General features: G+C 39.2%; 1 protein-coding gene across 1 annotated transcript in view; it reads right to left on the bottom strand.

The window, feature by feature from the left end:
• The window catches only part of ZSWIM5 (zinc finger SWIM-type containing 5), a 255,323-nt gene extending 241,762 nt beyond the window's left edge, over nt 1–13,561 (bottom strand). Inside the window, exon 1 of the mRNA XM_061186643.1 lies at nt 12,854–13,561. Coding sequence (XP_061042626.1) covers nt 12,854–13,451 — 598 coding nt within the window. The 5' untranslated portion in view covers nt 13,452–13,561. The remainder of the gene's footprint in view (nt 1–12,853) is intronic.
• Between the last annotated feature and the right edge of the window lie 3,365 nt (nt 13,562–16,926).

Genomic DNA, 16,926 nt, shown 5'->3' with positions numbered 1-16,926 from the left:
CAGATGAGAAATCTCAGGCAGATCTCCAGACTACAAATCCCAAGATTAAGATTATTTGGAAGTGCTTCAGGGATCAAAGGGAAGAAGCTGGCCAAGCTGCCTGAGTTTTGGGCCCCATCCCAATTCCCAAAACATCTCAAATTTTTCTGCTGCAAAAACTGGAATATCATGTAAGATTTCAATTGAAAATAAGTAGAGTTGCTTGAAACAAATTTGAAACCATTACATTATATGATACTAACTTATGTCCTTAAAATAGTTATTGAAGCTATAGAAATAAATAAGATTGCTTAATTAGAAAACCTGGGGCAAGAAGGTAATCCTACTTTTGTGGGGTAAGAGAATAAAGAAGGAAGGTAGAAGGAAAACCAGAATGGTGAAGTAAAACAAAAATCTAGGAAGAAACATTTCAACAGGAAGGTTCAGAAGACTACAGAAAATGCTATACAGAGGGCATGACGGATGAGGACTGGAAAAAGGATACCGTGTCTGGCAATCATGAGGTCATTGGTGACCTTTAAGAGATCAATTTTAATATAGTGAGCGAAAGCAGAAGTCAGATTGAAAAGGCTTCAGAGGTGGCGAGAAGGTTAAAGAAGGAAAGGTAACAAATATGGAATACTCTCAACAATTCTGATACAAGAATAATAGTGAATGAATATTTACGTAATACCTGATAAGTGCTAGGCCCTGTTCTAAATACTTAACATATTAATTGATTTATACTCAAAACAATTCTTTTTGAGTATAAAACAAATGGACCATCATTCTGGTCCATTTATAGTTGAGGAAACTGAGACATAGTGAGGAGCCAGAATTCTGAGGCTATCTGCTGCATAGTCCCTGCATATATATAATAATATATAATATAATCACATATATATCATATGTCATATTATATAATATATGTGATAATATAATATATAGTAGATAAATGCAAATATACACGACAGTAAAGAGTACAATAATATTGAGTATAATCTATAAAAAACTGAATCACTGTGTTGTACACCTGAAACAATATAAAATTCTAAATCATCTATACTTTAATTAAAAATAAAAATAATAATATAATATTGAGTGAGAGAAAAGATTAGCAAAAGTATTTTTTCACAAGAACCATAACATGGGGAAGGATTTTATACCACTAACATCAATGTATGTTGGTGATGCTTGACAGTCATGTCAGTTTACCAGGTGTTGACAGATTTAAGCAAAATAAAAACAGGCTGACTTTTACTGAATGTATTAATGTGGCAGGCTTCCATTCAATAAAACCATGAATGAATAGGGAAAAAATGTAATTATCTCCAAAGGCTTTCAAAGGCATAATACATTCTCCTGTTGCTTACAGAATGCAAGATAATGAATGGATGGATGGACCAAAATCTATTTTACTGATTAGCTCTATCATATATTTGCACCTTTAAAAAGCAACAATTTTTTTAAAAAAGAAAAAAAGGATCCTATGAAGATATAACAAAGCTATTGTAAAGACAGAAATCTATAAAATTTATTCTGAAAAAAAAAAAGAATATCTGGCAGTATTTTTGTCATCTTCCTGCCTGCCAATGTTACTCCTTTGAATCAACTATAGGCTAGAGTATTATAGGGCAGAGAAATGCCAATATAGAAAGAATTTCATGAAGGGTCAATCTAACTTGTAAGCAATAAATAGTGTTTTCAATCTAATATTGCAATATTAGACATAATTTTAAATTTCTTATAATTGGAATATTAAAAGAGCAATTTATCCAGCTGTCCTCATTTCTCTAATCACTTTCTACCCTTTGCCTCCACAGTAACTACCTCTATCATTACAGAACACTGTGTTAAGTGCTATTTTAATGTGTATCTTATACTAAACTGTATACTCCTTAAATACAGAATTTATATTCTATTTTGCACAGAATATTTAAAAATGTTAAATATAAGTTTTATAAATGAATGGAGAAATGAACAAACATGAATAAAATTATATGTTGGCATTACATTTATACAAGTGTCTTTTGATGGTAAGAATTTATACACTTTTGCATAAGACCTTTCCAAAACACAGACACACATTTTAAGTAGTAAGAGAATAATTTTCCTTGAGATCCATTAATAAACCTAAAGATAGATAAAAGAAAATAGACTGAAGTAGAAAAGAAAGTTGACGTAGTCCATAGCACTTGTGTAATAAATATTACATAATGTTTTGACTGCCTATGATAAGTTTAAAAACACTGACAACACTAATAAAGGTGATCATTTTTCTAGAACAATGTTTTCAAACCTTGGCTGCACATAAAACAACCTAGGAACTTTTTAAAAATTCTGAAGTTCAGTCCTCATTCTCAACAGATTCTTATTTAATTAATTCGGGGTGAGTCCTTGGCACTATTTTTTTTAAAATCTCCCCAGGTGATTTTAATGTGAAACCAAGATTGGAACCCACCACTCTTTCCTTTAAAATCAATTTTTGAGGCATAATTTACGTTCAATAAAATATACCAATTTTAAGTATACAATTAAGTTTTGACAAATGAATACAGCCATGTAACCACTACCATAATCACAACATAGAACATTTCCATTACCCAAAAAAGTTTCCTCATGCCCCACTTCCCTCTTCCCTAGCAACCACTGATTTACTTTCTGTCACTATAGCTTAAGGCTTTCTAAAATTTCATGTATATGGAATTGTATTGTATGTTCTCTTTTTGGTCTGGCTTCTTTTATTTAGGATAATGCTTTTAAGAATCATCCATGTTTTAGGACATCAGTTTGTTCTTTTTTATTGCTGAACAGTATTCCACTATATGCATATACAACAATTTCTTTATCTGTTCACCCATTTCATAGACATATGGGTTGTTTCCAGTTTAGGGCTATTCTTAATAAAGCTGTTCCGAATATTCAAGTACAAATCTTTATATGAACATATGTTTTCATTTCTTTAAAGTAGATACCTAGGAATAGGTTGCTGAATCTTATGATTAAGTGTATGATTAATTTTATAAGAAACTGTTTTCTGGGAATTCCCTGGTGGTGCAGTGGTTAAGAATCCGCCTGCCAATGCAGGGGACACGGGTTCGATCCCTGCTCTGGGAAGATCCCACATGCCACGGAGTAACTAAGCCCTTGCGCCACAACTACTGAGCCTGCACTCTAGAGCCTGTGAGCCACAACTACTGAAGCCCACGCGCCTAGAGCCGGTGCTCCGCAACAAGAGAAGCCACCGCAATGAGAAGCCCGTGCACCGCAACGAAGAGTAGCCCCTGCTCGCTGCAACCAGAGAAAAGCCCGCGCGCAGCAACGAAGACCCAACGCAGCCAAAAAATAAAATAATAAAATAAATAAATTTTTTTAAAAAAGAAAGAAACTGTTTTCCAAAGTGGCTGTATCATTTTGCATTCCCACCAGCAATGTAAGAGAGTTCTAGTTGCTCCACATCCTTGTCAGTACTTGGTAGTGTCAGTCTTTTATTTTACACATTCTAGTGTGTGTATAGTATTTCCTTAGGTTTTAATTTGCATTTCCTTAAAGACTAAATAAATATAAAAACAACTGTTCTTAAGGTAAGAAAACCACCAGGGAGAGGGTACTTCATCTTTTGATTCAACAATGTATTTTTAAAGACGGTAACTATATTATACTGCCTTGCTTACCACATTCATCACTCCATTATAATGAGAAAGAAGCAAATGACCAAAAAAGCTTTTCAAAAGCAAGTTTCAGAGAATTTCTTAGGGTCAAGTACCCACTCAGTTTACAACTTCCCACCTACATAAAGATGGCAACATAATGCAGTTCTAGAAGCACAGGCTTTAGTGCCCAACTTGGGTTTGTATTCTAAGGTAGGGAAATACAAAGTATTTTAGAATGATTTCCACCCAAAATAAGTAAACAATTATTTACTGAGCTTTACACAAAACAAGTGGCTAAATGTTCAATGAATGAATCAAGAACTAGTTAATAATAACTTTCAGTGGTATTTTTTAATCTATATAATGTTTTAAAAATCAAAAACATGCAGAAATTACATCTTTATTTTATTTATATATCTTGCTAGTATATCTCCTAGGCTCCAGTTACATATAAATCAAGGAAGAGAGATTTCCATACTACATAAATATTTTTTAAATTATACAACAGTTTACTCATTCATTCAATAAGCATGTACTGAGTACCAATTTATGGCATATCACATTATACATTCTAAGCGGGAGGACAATTTTTCTCAATACTGAGAACCAAAAATTAATCAGTTGGCTACATGTGATTATGAAAAGTATCAGAGTAATTTAGCATATGATAATATAATGCTAAAGCTAATGTTAAAATGAGTGTGATTTCCTTGGCATACCAGCTCCATGACAGGCTAAAAGTGGCCAAGAAGCATGCTGCCTATATGAGGGAAGAAATAAGCCTATAAATAAACCACAAGGTAGAAAGTTCACATAAAAGTAATCTGGAATGGACTGCAGTCTATTTCTAATATCAAACACAATTCCGAACCATATTAACTTGGGGTTTGGAAAAAGGTTAAGACATGGTTCATATGCTTTCATGGTTACCTATTTCTTTTTTTTTTTATATCTTTATTTTATTTCTTTACAAATTAAAGATGCATTGAAAAATAAACCAATAAAGAGAAATAAGAGGTCCAGAGCAGGGGCATCCCAGGCTGGGAGCAGGTGAGCCTGGCCACCATCAAGGCTACCCCTTGTCCTGTCCCAGCCAGTTCGGGTTGGAAGATAACTGTCAGCCACTCTGTCAATACCAAAGCCCAAGTGGTGTCCAGGCAGGAGAGACCTGCTCCAGGCACCTCTGCCTCTCTCCTCAAGAACCCCCAGCTTGGAGAAGCAGTGTTGCCAGTAGGAGCTCAGAGTGGGAAATGGGCTGGCTCTGTGAGGTATTGCAAATTGATGATCAGACTCCCTACAGAACCATTCAGTGTTGGGGCCTCTCCAGCTGGAAAGAAGGCTGGTATCTCTCCCAGATCTTAATTTATTTTGTAACTCAGTTCCTAGACTTATTCATCTCTGACAATGTATCTCTATCCATGGGGTGATCACCAATCATTGCAGGAGAGAGAAAGAAGAGTGGAAGCAGAGAGGGAAAGCTAATCAACCACTCTGATGTTGCTGCTGACTTCCAGGCCCAAGAAGGACTGATCATTTTTCTCTCCACCACCTATGGTCTATACCCCAGCTCTTGTGCATGTGTACGTTTTATCCCTAATATAGGAAGTTGTTGCTAACAGAGAGCTAAATTAACAGCCCCTCCCCCTGTAGTAATCCTGGGATCCCCACTCCTTCCTGCCTGCCCCTCTCTTCTTGAAGGCTGGTCCAAAGGGACACATAAAATTGCCAGGGTCTGGGTGCCTCCAAATTCCCCAATACCAAATCACATAAAGTGAACTGAGAAACTACATGCATTACCATAGGAAAAGCAAGATAAAGTGACAGGATTAGGGGCACCTTCCATCAGTAGCACATGACAGACTGGTAGGATACTTCAGCCCAGAAAAGAAAGTATCTCCTTAAACTTCCCCCTCCCAGCAAAGAGACTGAGGTCAGCTTACATGACTTATAAGATATGCAACTGTCCAGATGTCTCTGCTCTCCTGGGATGCTTTCTGGAAGCTGGCCTAGGACCCTATTCTGTTTACCCACTTGCTCTAGCTCAGTAGCTGCCGAACTTCCTTGTACGTATGACAGAGAAAGTCCATACAAGGTGCCCCCCAGCTTAGGCTCTTGTTTTCCACCAGGATGAGCTTGTACAGCATCTCCAGCTTGTCCTACTGTTTCTCTACGATAAGCTTCAAGCACTGCGATCTCTATGCCCTTAAGCTATCAGTGAGATCCCATACCTTCTTGTACAGTGGATTATGCAGAACTGGCAGAACACTCAAGCCACTGGTGATCTGACTGAAGGAGGAGATGCTGAAGAGGCTCTGGACAACTGAGGGTTACCTATTTCTATACACGAGTTATAAATGGTATGCATGAAAAAAATCCCACAGTAATTTGTTCACCCATGCATGTATACTCTGAGTGCTATATTGCACAGTCATCATTTTTTATAAAGAAGGATGACAGGTTTAACCTTTAAATGACCACTTATTTGTCAAAAAAGTCCCACATGTATTAAAAATATTAAATAATCAATCATGCAAATTGAATCAATTAAATTGAAATAATGCTTACCTAATAAAGTGAATGTGGTGATTTCTAATTTAAGCCATATCCAACACATAAAAGTTTAAAAGTCACATGAAACTCTGTTATGCAACAAAAAACAAGCATGAGAAGCTGTTATGAGTTGAATTGTGTCCTCCAAAATTGGTATGTTGAAGTCCTAACCCCCAGTACCTCAGAACGTGACATTTTTTTGGGAAATAGGGTCATTGCACGTGTAATTAGGTAAAATGAGCTCATACTGGAGCAGTGTAGGCCCCTAATCCAATAATCCATGTCCTTATAAAATGGCCATGTGAAGACAGAGATACATAGGAAGAACGCCTGTGACAAAGAAGGCAGAGATTGTAGTTATGCAGTTGTATACCAAGGAATGCCAAAGACTCCTGGCAAACCACCAGAAGCTAGCAAGAGGCAAGGAAGGATTTCCCTATTGGTTTCAGAGGGAGCATGACCCTGCCGATACCTTGATTTCAGACTTCCAGCCTCCAGAACTGTGAGACAGTAAATTTCTGTTGTTTTAAGCCCTCCAGTTTGTGGCAGTTTGTTACAGCAGCCACAGGAAACTAATACAGCATTTTCAGTATTTCTTTTATACATTAATTTACTGACATATTAATGTCTTGATTTTTAAAAATTATTTTCTAAAATAATACAGTAAATGTGACTTTTTGGGGTATAGCGCTCTACATTTTAACACGTGTGTATATATATATAGCCATCAACCATAAGATACTGACGGTTAATGTCTTGATTTTTTTTTTACATATTTATTTTATTTATTTATTTATTTATTTATTTATTTATTTATCTGGCTGCACTGGGTCTTAGTTGCAGCACGCGGGACTTTTAGTTGTGGCATGCGGATCTTCTTAGTTGTGGCACGCGGGGTCTTTAGTTGTGGCATGTGGGATCTAGTTCCCTGACCAGGGATCAAACCCAGGCCCCCTGCATTGGGAACACAGAGTCTTAGTCACTGGACCACCAGGGAAGTCTCAATGTCTTGATTTTTAATAGCCATTACTGAAACAAGAGCAAAGAAATTGTTTCACATAGGCTTAAGTAAATTTCCAGCCCTTTCACTTCAAAATTTAGACTTTGTATTCACACTTCAATAATATATTTTTTTAATTCCTAAAATAAAGATAACCTCTAAAAGTCCACTATCTTTAGTTTATTCATTATCTTTAAAATCTAAAGCTCTATTCCTTGAGAAAGTCACTTTCAATAAGAATTCATCTGAAGTTTTGAAGAAACTGATAAATCACCATTCTTCACATAAAACAGTCAACATAAAAGATACACACTGGGGCTTCCCTGGTGGCGCAGTGGTTGAGAATCTGCCTGCTAATGCAGGGGACACGGGTTCGCTCCCTGGTCTGGGAAGATCCCACATGCCGCGGAGCAACTAGGCCCGTGAGCCACAACTACTGAGCCTGCGCGTCTGAAGCCTGTGCTCCGCAACAAGAGAGGCCGCGCGAAACTGAGAGGCCCGCGCACCGCGATGAAGAGTGGCCCCCGCTTGCCGCAGCTAGAGGAAGCCCTCGCACAGAAACGAAGACCCAACACAGCCAAATAAATAAATAAATAAATAAATAAATAAATAAATAATTTTAAAAAAAAAAGATACACACTGTTGCAACGTTCATACCACTTACTGTTATCAGCTTATTATATGCGCAAGTATGGAGTTTTCCCCATGTCTTCTAACACTGCACTCATTATAAAAATTCATGTCTCTCTCTCTTAGTTTTAGAACACTGAGAAGTCTGTTTTTAAACTTCTAAACATTCACTATTCAACAGACTTTTTTTTACCAAAGTATACTTAATTTACAATGTTATGTTAGTTTCAAGTGTACAGCAAAGCAGTTCAGTTATACACACAAACATATATACTCCTTTTCATATTCTCTTCCATTATAGGTTATTACAAGATATTGTATATAGTTCCCTGTGCTATACAGGAGGTCCTCGTTGTCTACCTACTTTATATACAGTAGTCTGTATATGTTAACCCCAAACTCCTAATTTATCTCTCCCCCCCACCCCCACTATCCCTTTTGGTAACCGTAAGTTTGTTTTCTATGTCTGTGAGTCTATTTCAGTTTTGTAAATAAGTTCATTTGTATTATTTTTTCAGATTCCACATATAAGTGAAATCATATGATATTTGTCTTTCTCTGTCTGATTTTCTTCACTTAGTATGATAATCTCTAGGTCCATCCATGTTGCTGCAAATGGCATTATTTCATTCTTTTTTATGGCTGAGTAATATTCCATTGTATATATGTACCACAGCTTCTTTATTCATTCCTCTGTCAATGGACATTTAGGTTGCTTCCATGTCTTGGCTATTGTAAAAGGTGCTGCTATGGACATTGGGTGCATGTATCTTTTCATATTAGAGTTCTCTCTGGATATATGCCCAGGAGTGGGATTGCTGGATCATATGGCAGCTCTATTTTTAGTTTTTTAAGGAACCGCCATACTGTTCTCCATAGTGGCTGCACCAATTTACATTCCCACCAACAGTGTAAGAGGGTCCCTTTCTCTTCAGAGCCTCTCCAGCATTTATTATTTGTAGACTTTTTAACTATGGCCATTCTGACTGGTGTGAGGTGATACCTCATTGTAGCTTTCATTTGCATTTCTCTAATAATTATCGATATTGAGCATCTTTTCATGTGCCTGTTGGCCATCTGTATGTCTTCTTTGGAGAAATGTTTGTTTAGGTCTTCTGACCATTTTTTGACTGGGCTTTTTGTTTTTTTGATATTAAGCTATAAGAGCTGTTTGTATATTCTGGAAATTAACAAACATTTACTAAATATTAAGATGTGTGTGTGAGGCACTGTGGTGGAGGAGGAAGGAGAGAATTCATTGATCAAAAAAAAAAATAAAAGAGCAATGTGATTTTAAAACTTGGTAAGTTTCTACTCTAAAAAATGTTACCACTTATCCCTTAAAGGTATGCAGCTGCTTTCCCTGCTGGAATATCTCACATATAAATAAGTCATTTTTCCCCACATGGAAATTTTATTATGATTTTTCATTCTAACTTACACACAATACTATAAAGCTTTTTAGATGAGGATATCTTTTGTTCCCCTAAATAATAGAGATTAAAAACAAATTACATATAAAAATCAACATCTGTAATACTTGTTACTGCTGCATTTCACAAAAGTTTGTACTACAGAAAAATTTCATAGATGTTTATTGATAATATATACATGCTCATAATTATAAACTTACTAGTTAACGTTTAAGCTATGGATAACTTCCTGAAATGGACCTTTTTATTATTATCGACTTTGTAATTACACTTCTTCCACATATAGTACTTAGCATTGTGGCTCTAGTCTTGAAGACTATCCGCATACAAATTATGTGTTTATTAGAAAACACGTAGGCTAAAAATATGGGGCTCAACTGTCAGAATCTATGATAATTTCTGGATATTTATATAATTAAGATATACCAGCACTGAAGGACCCTGCATGCCTTTATCCAATTTTTGAAAATCTAAATATTCAAATAAATATAATATTTCTGCATACAAGAGAAAAACTGTTAATGCTTCTTTTCCCTCAATCAATTCATATTTCCCTGAGAAGACACAAACCTCCTTTAAATTCTACCAAACACAGAGAAATCCATTTAAAATATGATAGATAGCAAAAAAGGGTCAACATCTTAAAATTATTAGTAAATTATAGTTGTACCATTCTTATACCGTCTGCAGATTCCTGAGTATTTTCCCACGGTTTATACTACCACTATTTCCATGGGCTTCTTAAACAGGTTAAAAATGCAGATGCTTAAAACACCTGAACTCTATTACCGTCATAATACTGAGAGATCAGAAAAGTCTATTCACAGAGCTTCAAACTTACAGACGTCCATGAAAACACTAATTTACAATTTTCCCCTTTTAAAAGGAACAGTACTTCTGATTCAGTACTGTCATGTAAAAGAAATGTATCCTTTGAGCATAACAACCTAGTCCTCCCATTTGCTTACATCAAGCTGGGAAAGTTTTAGTTCTGGCACAAAATCTGATGTTTTCTACAGAACATTTGCTTTTCAACCAGTCCATGACTCCCTATTACCAGATTCCATGTGGAAAGTAATCAGAAGTTACCGAATTTAATATACCTACACTTTGTACAAGTTTTTGTTGTTGTCTAATTTTTTTTCCTTCCAATTTTTTATTCTGTGTTGTGCTGTTTTATTTTTAAATTTATTTATTTATTTTAAGGTATTCTTGTTTTCCTCATTTAAATCCCCTTATGAATCTTTTCTTTAAAAGATGTCGTTAAAGAAATACCCTAACATCCCTTCCTTCCTAAAGTATCAGCCTTTAGTAACTTCCCAATTCTGAGGTTACAACTATGGCTTGGACACAGTAAGGAAATATGTAGAATTTTTAATAATACCACTGAGTAATTATATTGAGTTTGAAGTGAAGTTATAAAGTGAAGAACATCATTACCATCTTGCTAAATACAAATCACTTTTTCACTCATCTCTTGGCAATACTTTTATAAAACCTATCATCTAGATTAAGTCACATACTCACATTTTAGGTTTAAGAGATGAGGGATGGGTCTCTCACTTTACATATTAAAAGATGGTTCATGCCAAGATACAGAACGCAGAATGATAGAGAATGGAATATCCTTCTCTTCCACACTTACTAGCATAAATTAAAGTCAGAAAAATAAAGATTACACAGCTCATGGTTCTCAAATAGCATTACTTAAAAGTGATTAATTCATTCTCCTACCTTCATCTATGAAATCCAAAGTAAGAATCAGAAAATATGCTTAAATATGTCCTTTCTCCAGTCCCTAAAACTATCATACAAGAGCTCATCACCCTAATAAGCATGCCAACTATCTTATTATAAAAGAAAAATATCTGATTTAAACATGACCTGGATCACCCACAAAATCTGATTTCATTTGTAACTTGACATTATAGTCACTTTCAAAATATATACCTCTTTAAAACTCTTCCTCTCTCTCATCTGCCTCCTCAAAGTTTGAAAATTCTTTCAAACCCAATATTTCTTACTATAAAATGACCACGTAAATTGACACTTTTCAATTCAAAATATTTTAAACAAGAATCTTAAAAGTTAACTGATAGAAACTCATACAAAGAATAAGGTCTACAGACGAATAAAGAAATGCCTATATTCATTTTCATGTTTTCAGTATTAAAGCTGTACACCTTAATTATCTGATTATTCAATTAATTATTTCAAAGATACAAACACACAATGGACTAGCCTCAAATAAACAAAACTTTCTCAACCCACTGTCACTATATTCTGACACAGGATAAATTTAGATAAATTTACACTTCACATTTGCAAAACAAACTGTGGTGTATGTTGTTTTAAAAAGAAACACAGGGTTCAGTGACTCTCAATAATCAGAAGTAGACTACCTTATATGAAACACCACAATGTACTACTCTTAAAATGAAAAGAAAATTTCAAATATGTCAGTTTTACCTGGGGAGAAGACAGCTAGATGTCTAGGGTTCCTGTGTGTGTTCCTGTGCTTGTTTAATTCTAAAAACAACCTCTCTCCAACTCCTTTCAAAAATCAATATTTTTTCAATAAATATGAGCATATACTGTACAATGAAATGCATAAAGATAAGGTGCACTTCCAAAATGCTATAACAGTTCAAATAGAAAAAAAAAAATCAGTGTTTTAATTTCCCACATAGCAAGTCAATGTTAAACAATGTCATTTTTTTCCCTTTCTTCCTAACCATTCCACAAATCAGGACTACTGTATTTGTATATTTAATAAGATGAACAAACTGACTAGAAGCTCTGGAGGAGTACAAGAGAAAGAAATCCTTTTCATTTTCCCACAAACAAAAAGATAAAACAAAAGCAAATATGAAGACTTGTTAAATGAGAAGCATTTGAAAAACCCAATGTGACCAGCTTTTGATTTACCCCAGTCTGACAAGGAAGACAGACCCCACCCCCACTCCAGATTGTGCCTTTTTTTTTCCTTGGGTGGGAGTGTGGAAAAGAGAAGCTGTCACATTTCCATCTTCGGTTATTGTTAAGTCCACAGCCTAGATTCCCAAGTATCACTGGTCCAGAGGGGAAAATATTAAAGCAGGCAATTAAAATTGTCTGAAATGCACAGTATTTTGTTGATTTTTTCCATTTTTAAAGTTAATTATACCCAGCTTCAATCTGCGAAGACTAGATTGCCTTTGACAGCCTGTCCCTCAAACATTCCCTGTAAGACCGCTTGCTCCAGATTCACTAACAATTCTCTCCTCCCTAAACTTAAATTAGAAGAACGCATTTCAGAAATTATTACATCCAGAAAGCCAAACCTCCCCATCCTTCTTGCCTTGGCCTGGGGTGTAGAACGAAAAGTAAAAAAGAGATCTATTCGCTCTTCAAACAAAAAGAAAAGCGGGTACAGGGGTGGTGGAGGAAAGAGCAGCAGTGGACCTGAACGAAATGTTAAGAAAAGTTTTTTATGTGACTAGTTTGTCCTTTCACGGGAGAACAGGAGTTGGGCAGAAAGCCGGGGTCTTGGCCCAGGGCTTGTGCAAGGAGAAGGCACCTGCGGAAGAGGAAGCCGGGGACAAGAGAGGAGTCAAGCGAGTACCTACCGACTTGCAGCACATTCTCCACGGAGCCGCTGTCCAGCAGACGGATGCCCCGGCGGAACGGGAGCCCCTCGCCACCACCGCCACCGGCGGCTCCTGTCCCTGAGCCCAGTCCGGGGGACGCCCCCGCCGCGGCGGCCCCGGGGGCGGAGCCGGCCGGAGCGGCGGGGCCGGGGGGTGGCGGCGGCCCCTCCTCGGCCGGCGAAGCCCCCGCGGCGCCTCCAGCCGAGCCGGCGCCAGGGCCGCCGCGGTACTGGAAGCTGGAGTACATGCAGATCTCCCGCTCATTCCGCGGAAAGGACCAGTAGACGATGCGGCGCTGCACGGGCTCCGGGATCCGCTCGAAGCGTTCCTCCACCCGCTCGTACGCCCACTTTTCCGCAACCGTCTTGGCGGCACAGTCCAGCAAGGACTCGGGCTGCAGGTGGGGACGAGCCCCCAGGGGCAGGCAGCTGCCGCCGACGCCCCCCACCCCGCCGCCGGCCGCCCCGGGCGAACCGCGAGGGTGGTGAGCCTGCGGACTGGGCCACGAGCACAGGCGCTTGGCCGGAGAGACCGGCGGTGGCGAGAGCAGCTCCTCTCGCTCACCTCCTTCCGCCATTGCTGGGGACTGACTGACTGACTGAGGCGGAGGCAGCGGCGGCAGCGGCGACAGCGGCGGCTGCACCGGCGGCTGCACCGGCTGCGGCGGAGACCCTAGCCACGGCCACGCGCCCCGCGCAAGCGCCCAGCTGCGGCGCCGGGGAGGGGCGGGGCGAGCAAACCCGCGAGCCTGACGGCCTGAGTGTGGAGCCTAGGCCGGTCCGGTGCACGCGCCGCGAGGGCCGACGGGGGCGGTCTGAGGAAGAGAGGCGGCGCGCGCCGTCCGGGCCGCCACGAGCGCGAGGAGGGACGGGAGCGAGCGCGGGCCGGCGGCGCGCGCCAGGCGCAGACGGCCCAGAACGCGCACCGAGCGCTCGCCCCGGGCCGACCTCCACCTAGAGGCCAGCCAAGGGCGAGGAGCGTCGGACCCTCGCCAGCTCGCTCACCTCCAACCCACCTGCCGCCTGGAGGGAGAGGAGTGGACTGTGCGGCCAAGTGCAATGGCCGGGCGCGAGCCACGTGAGGAGCCGCCGCGAAGTGCTAGGTTTGCGGAGCGGAGGAAGAGAGAAAACTCAAAATCGGGGTCCTCTGTAGACTGACCAGACGCGCGACGGTCACAGCGGAGCGAAAGATCTGGCAGAAAGACGCTAGGAAGACACTAGGAAAAAATCGGAAAGTTCCAGTGATGAAAACACTCCTCACACCACAGCAATGTAGAATAAAGTCGGCGGTCCCCTCCGGAGCCGGGCAAAGCCGCACCAGCCCCCGACTGGACAATGGGGCGCCAAGATCTCACCGCCACGGCGGCTGCAGCCTCCGTGGATACTGAAGGGTTTTAGCACCTTGCATCCTAGGGGTGGGGGGGAACTTTTCGGTGTGGTTTCTGGTACAGTTCTCTGATCCCCTGCCTCCAGTCTAAATTAGGTCTTTTATGTTTTCCTCACTTGGCTCAGTCTTTCTACACTTTCATGTTACTTATAACAAGTTGCACACATATTTTTACATATTTGTGTAATGTCTGACTGACCAACTGACTGTAAACACCATGAGAGCAAAGATTATGTCTATTTTCTTCTCGATAATTTATCCTCTGCCTGACATGCGGCAACTTCACCACTAACTCCTCAATAAACAAAACTGAGTTGTAAGCAACGGTATGTTGCTCAGTCAAGAAAATTTATTATTTCAGATTTGCTGACAAACTAATCTCTAAAACGTTAAAATGTTCCAACAACTGTCTTGAGAGTTCCTTCAGTTGCGTTGTCCCTGCAAAATGAGCGAGTTCTAGAGTGTAGTATAAAATAAGGATAAGGGAGTAAATGACTGGAGATGGACATGGGCCAAAGTAGTTTGCTTTTGCTGTAATGTCAGAATTAAAGAGCATAGGCCATAGAGTCAGAATTGGGTGTGAATCACCCTTGCTACTTGTGTGATGCTAATCATGACTCAAGTCATTTGTAAAAGTGAGCTAGTAATAATGCCTATACATATAATTTATTAGAAGTAATTCAAATCTAGTGCTTATTCGGTGTAGTAGATAATAAATATGTTTATATGTGTTAATGGATTTATATCTGTAAATATCTAAATAGATTATTGTGAAGTAGCATAATCCCTACTGCCCCTTAAATCTGATACGACAATTATAGACTTTCATGGCACCCAATCTTTTCTTTCCTAGAACTTATCAGAGGTTATTTGGGGCATGAGTATTCCTCTAATGCCTTTCTCTCTGATTAGATTATGAGCTATGTAAGGGCAGAAAATATTTCTATATAAAGGCCTGTCCCAACACTCACCATAATGCATGCACATGGAAGATGCTCAAAAAACATTTGCTTTCTGAATCAATGAATACGTTACTCTGATTTACTCAACTGCTGGAAAATATAGTTTATAGAGGTTGGGATATATGAAGAAATGTTACTAAACATATTTACTAAGAGTCAAGTTTGATTCTTACAAGTTTGGTTTAACTAGGTGATTTTTCCTTATTTGGAAGACATTAAACTTTATAGAAAAGCACAAAGAATAGCACAATCTATGCCCATATACTCACCACTCAGAATTAATAATTATTACTTAATATATCAGAAGTCCACTTTAACCACCTCCATATGGCATCACTGGGAGCAAGTACAAGCTGAGTTTGGAGTCCATTTTTAAATTATGTGTGTGTACATATGTAACATTGTTTTTTGTATATTTCATTTAATTAAATGTTATTACAGCTGCCTACCATCACATTGCTAACTTTCTTTTTCCTGTGCATACTGACACAAAGATCTAATTCCTTTAAGTGCTGTAAAATATTCCACCTTAAGAATATATCACATTTGGGCTTCCCTGGTGGTGCAGTGGTTAAGAATCCCCCTGCCAATGCAGGGGATACAGATTCGAGCCCTCGTCTGGAAAGATCCCACATGCTGTGGAGCAGCTAAGCCCGTGCACCACAACTCCTGAGCCTGCGCTCTGGAGCCCGCAAGCCACAACTACTGAGCCCATGTGCCACAAATACTGAAGCCTGAGTGCCTAGAGCCTGTGCTCTGCAACAAGAGAAGCCACCGCAATGAAAGGCCCATGCACTGCAATGAAGAGCGGCCCCAACTCGCCGCAGCTAGAGAGAGCCTGCACGCAGCAACAAAGACCCAAAAGAGCCAAAAATAAATAAATAAAAATAAATATATTAAAAAAAAAAAGAGGATAGCTTCAAGATGGCGGAGGAGTAAGATGTGGAGATCAACTTCCTCCCCACAAATACATTAAAAATACATCTAAGTGTGGAACAGCTCCTACAGAACACCTACTGAACGCTGGCAGAAGACCTCAGATTACCCAAAAGATGCCCTCAGGTGACCTCCACACAGAGGCGGGGCCAAATCCAAAGCTGAACACAAGGAGCTGTGCTAACAAAGAGAAAGGGAAATCTGTCCATGAAGCCTCAGGAGCAGTGGATTAAATCTCTACCATCAAACTGATGTACCCTGCATCTGTGGAATACCTGAATAGACAACGAATCATCCCAAAATTGAGGCGTTGGACTCTGGGGTCAAATGTACACTTGGGGTTTGCTTTCTGCATCTAATTTGTTTCTGGTTTTATGTTTATCTTAGTTTAGTATTTAAAACTTATTATCACTGGTAGATTTGTTTATTGATTTGATTACTCTCTTCCTTCTTTTGTTAATATATATATTATTTTCCTTTTTCTCCTTTTGTGAGTGTGTATGTGTATGCTTCGTTGTATGATTTTGTCTGTAAAGCTTTGCTTTTACCCTTTGTCCTAGGGTTCTGTTTGTCTGGTTTTTTTGGGGGGGGGTAGTATAGTTTTTAGCGCTTTTATTTTAATAACTTTATTTTATTTTATTTTATTTATTTATTTATTGTTTTTCTTCCTTTTCTTCTGAGCCAGGTGACTGACAGAGTCTTGGTGCTCCAACTAGGTGTCAGGCCTGAGCCTCTGAGGTGGGAGAGCCGAGTTCAGGACATTGGTCC

Source organism: Eubalaena glacialis, chromosome 3 (assembly GCF_028564815.1).
Source record: "Eubalaena glacialis isolate mEubGla1 chromosome 3, mEubGla1.1.hap2.+ XY, whole genome shotgun sequence".
NCBI classification, from domain to species: domain Eukaryota; kingdom Metazoa; phylum Chordata; class Mammalia; order Artiodactyla; family Balaenidae; genus Eubalaena; species Eubalaena glacialis.
Note: the sequence above shows the minus strand (reverse complement) of the source record. Positions and strands in the feature narration are given on the sequence as shown.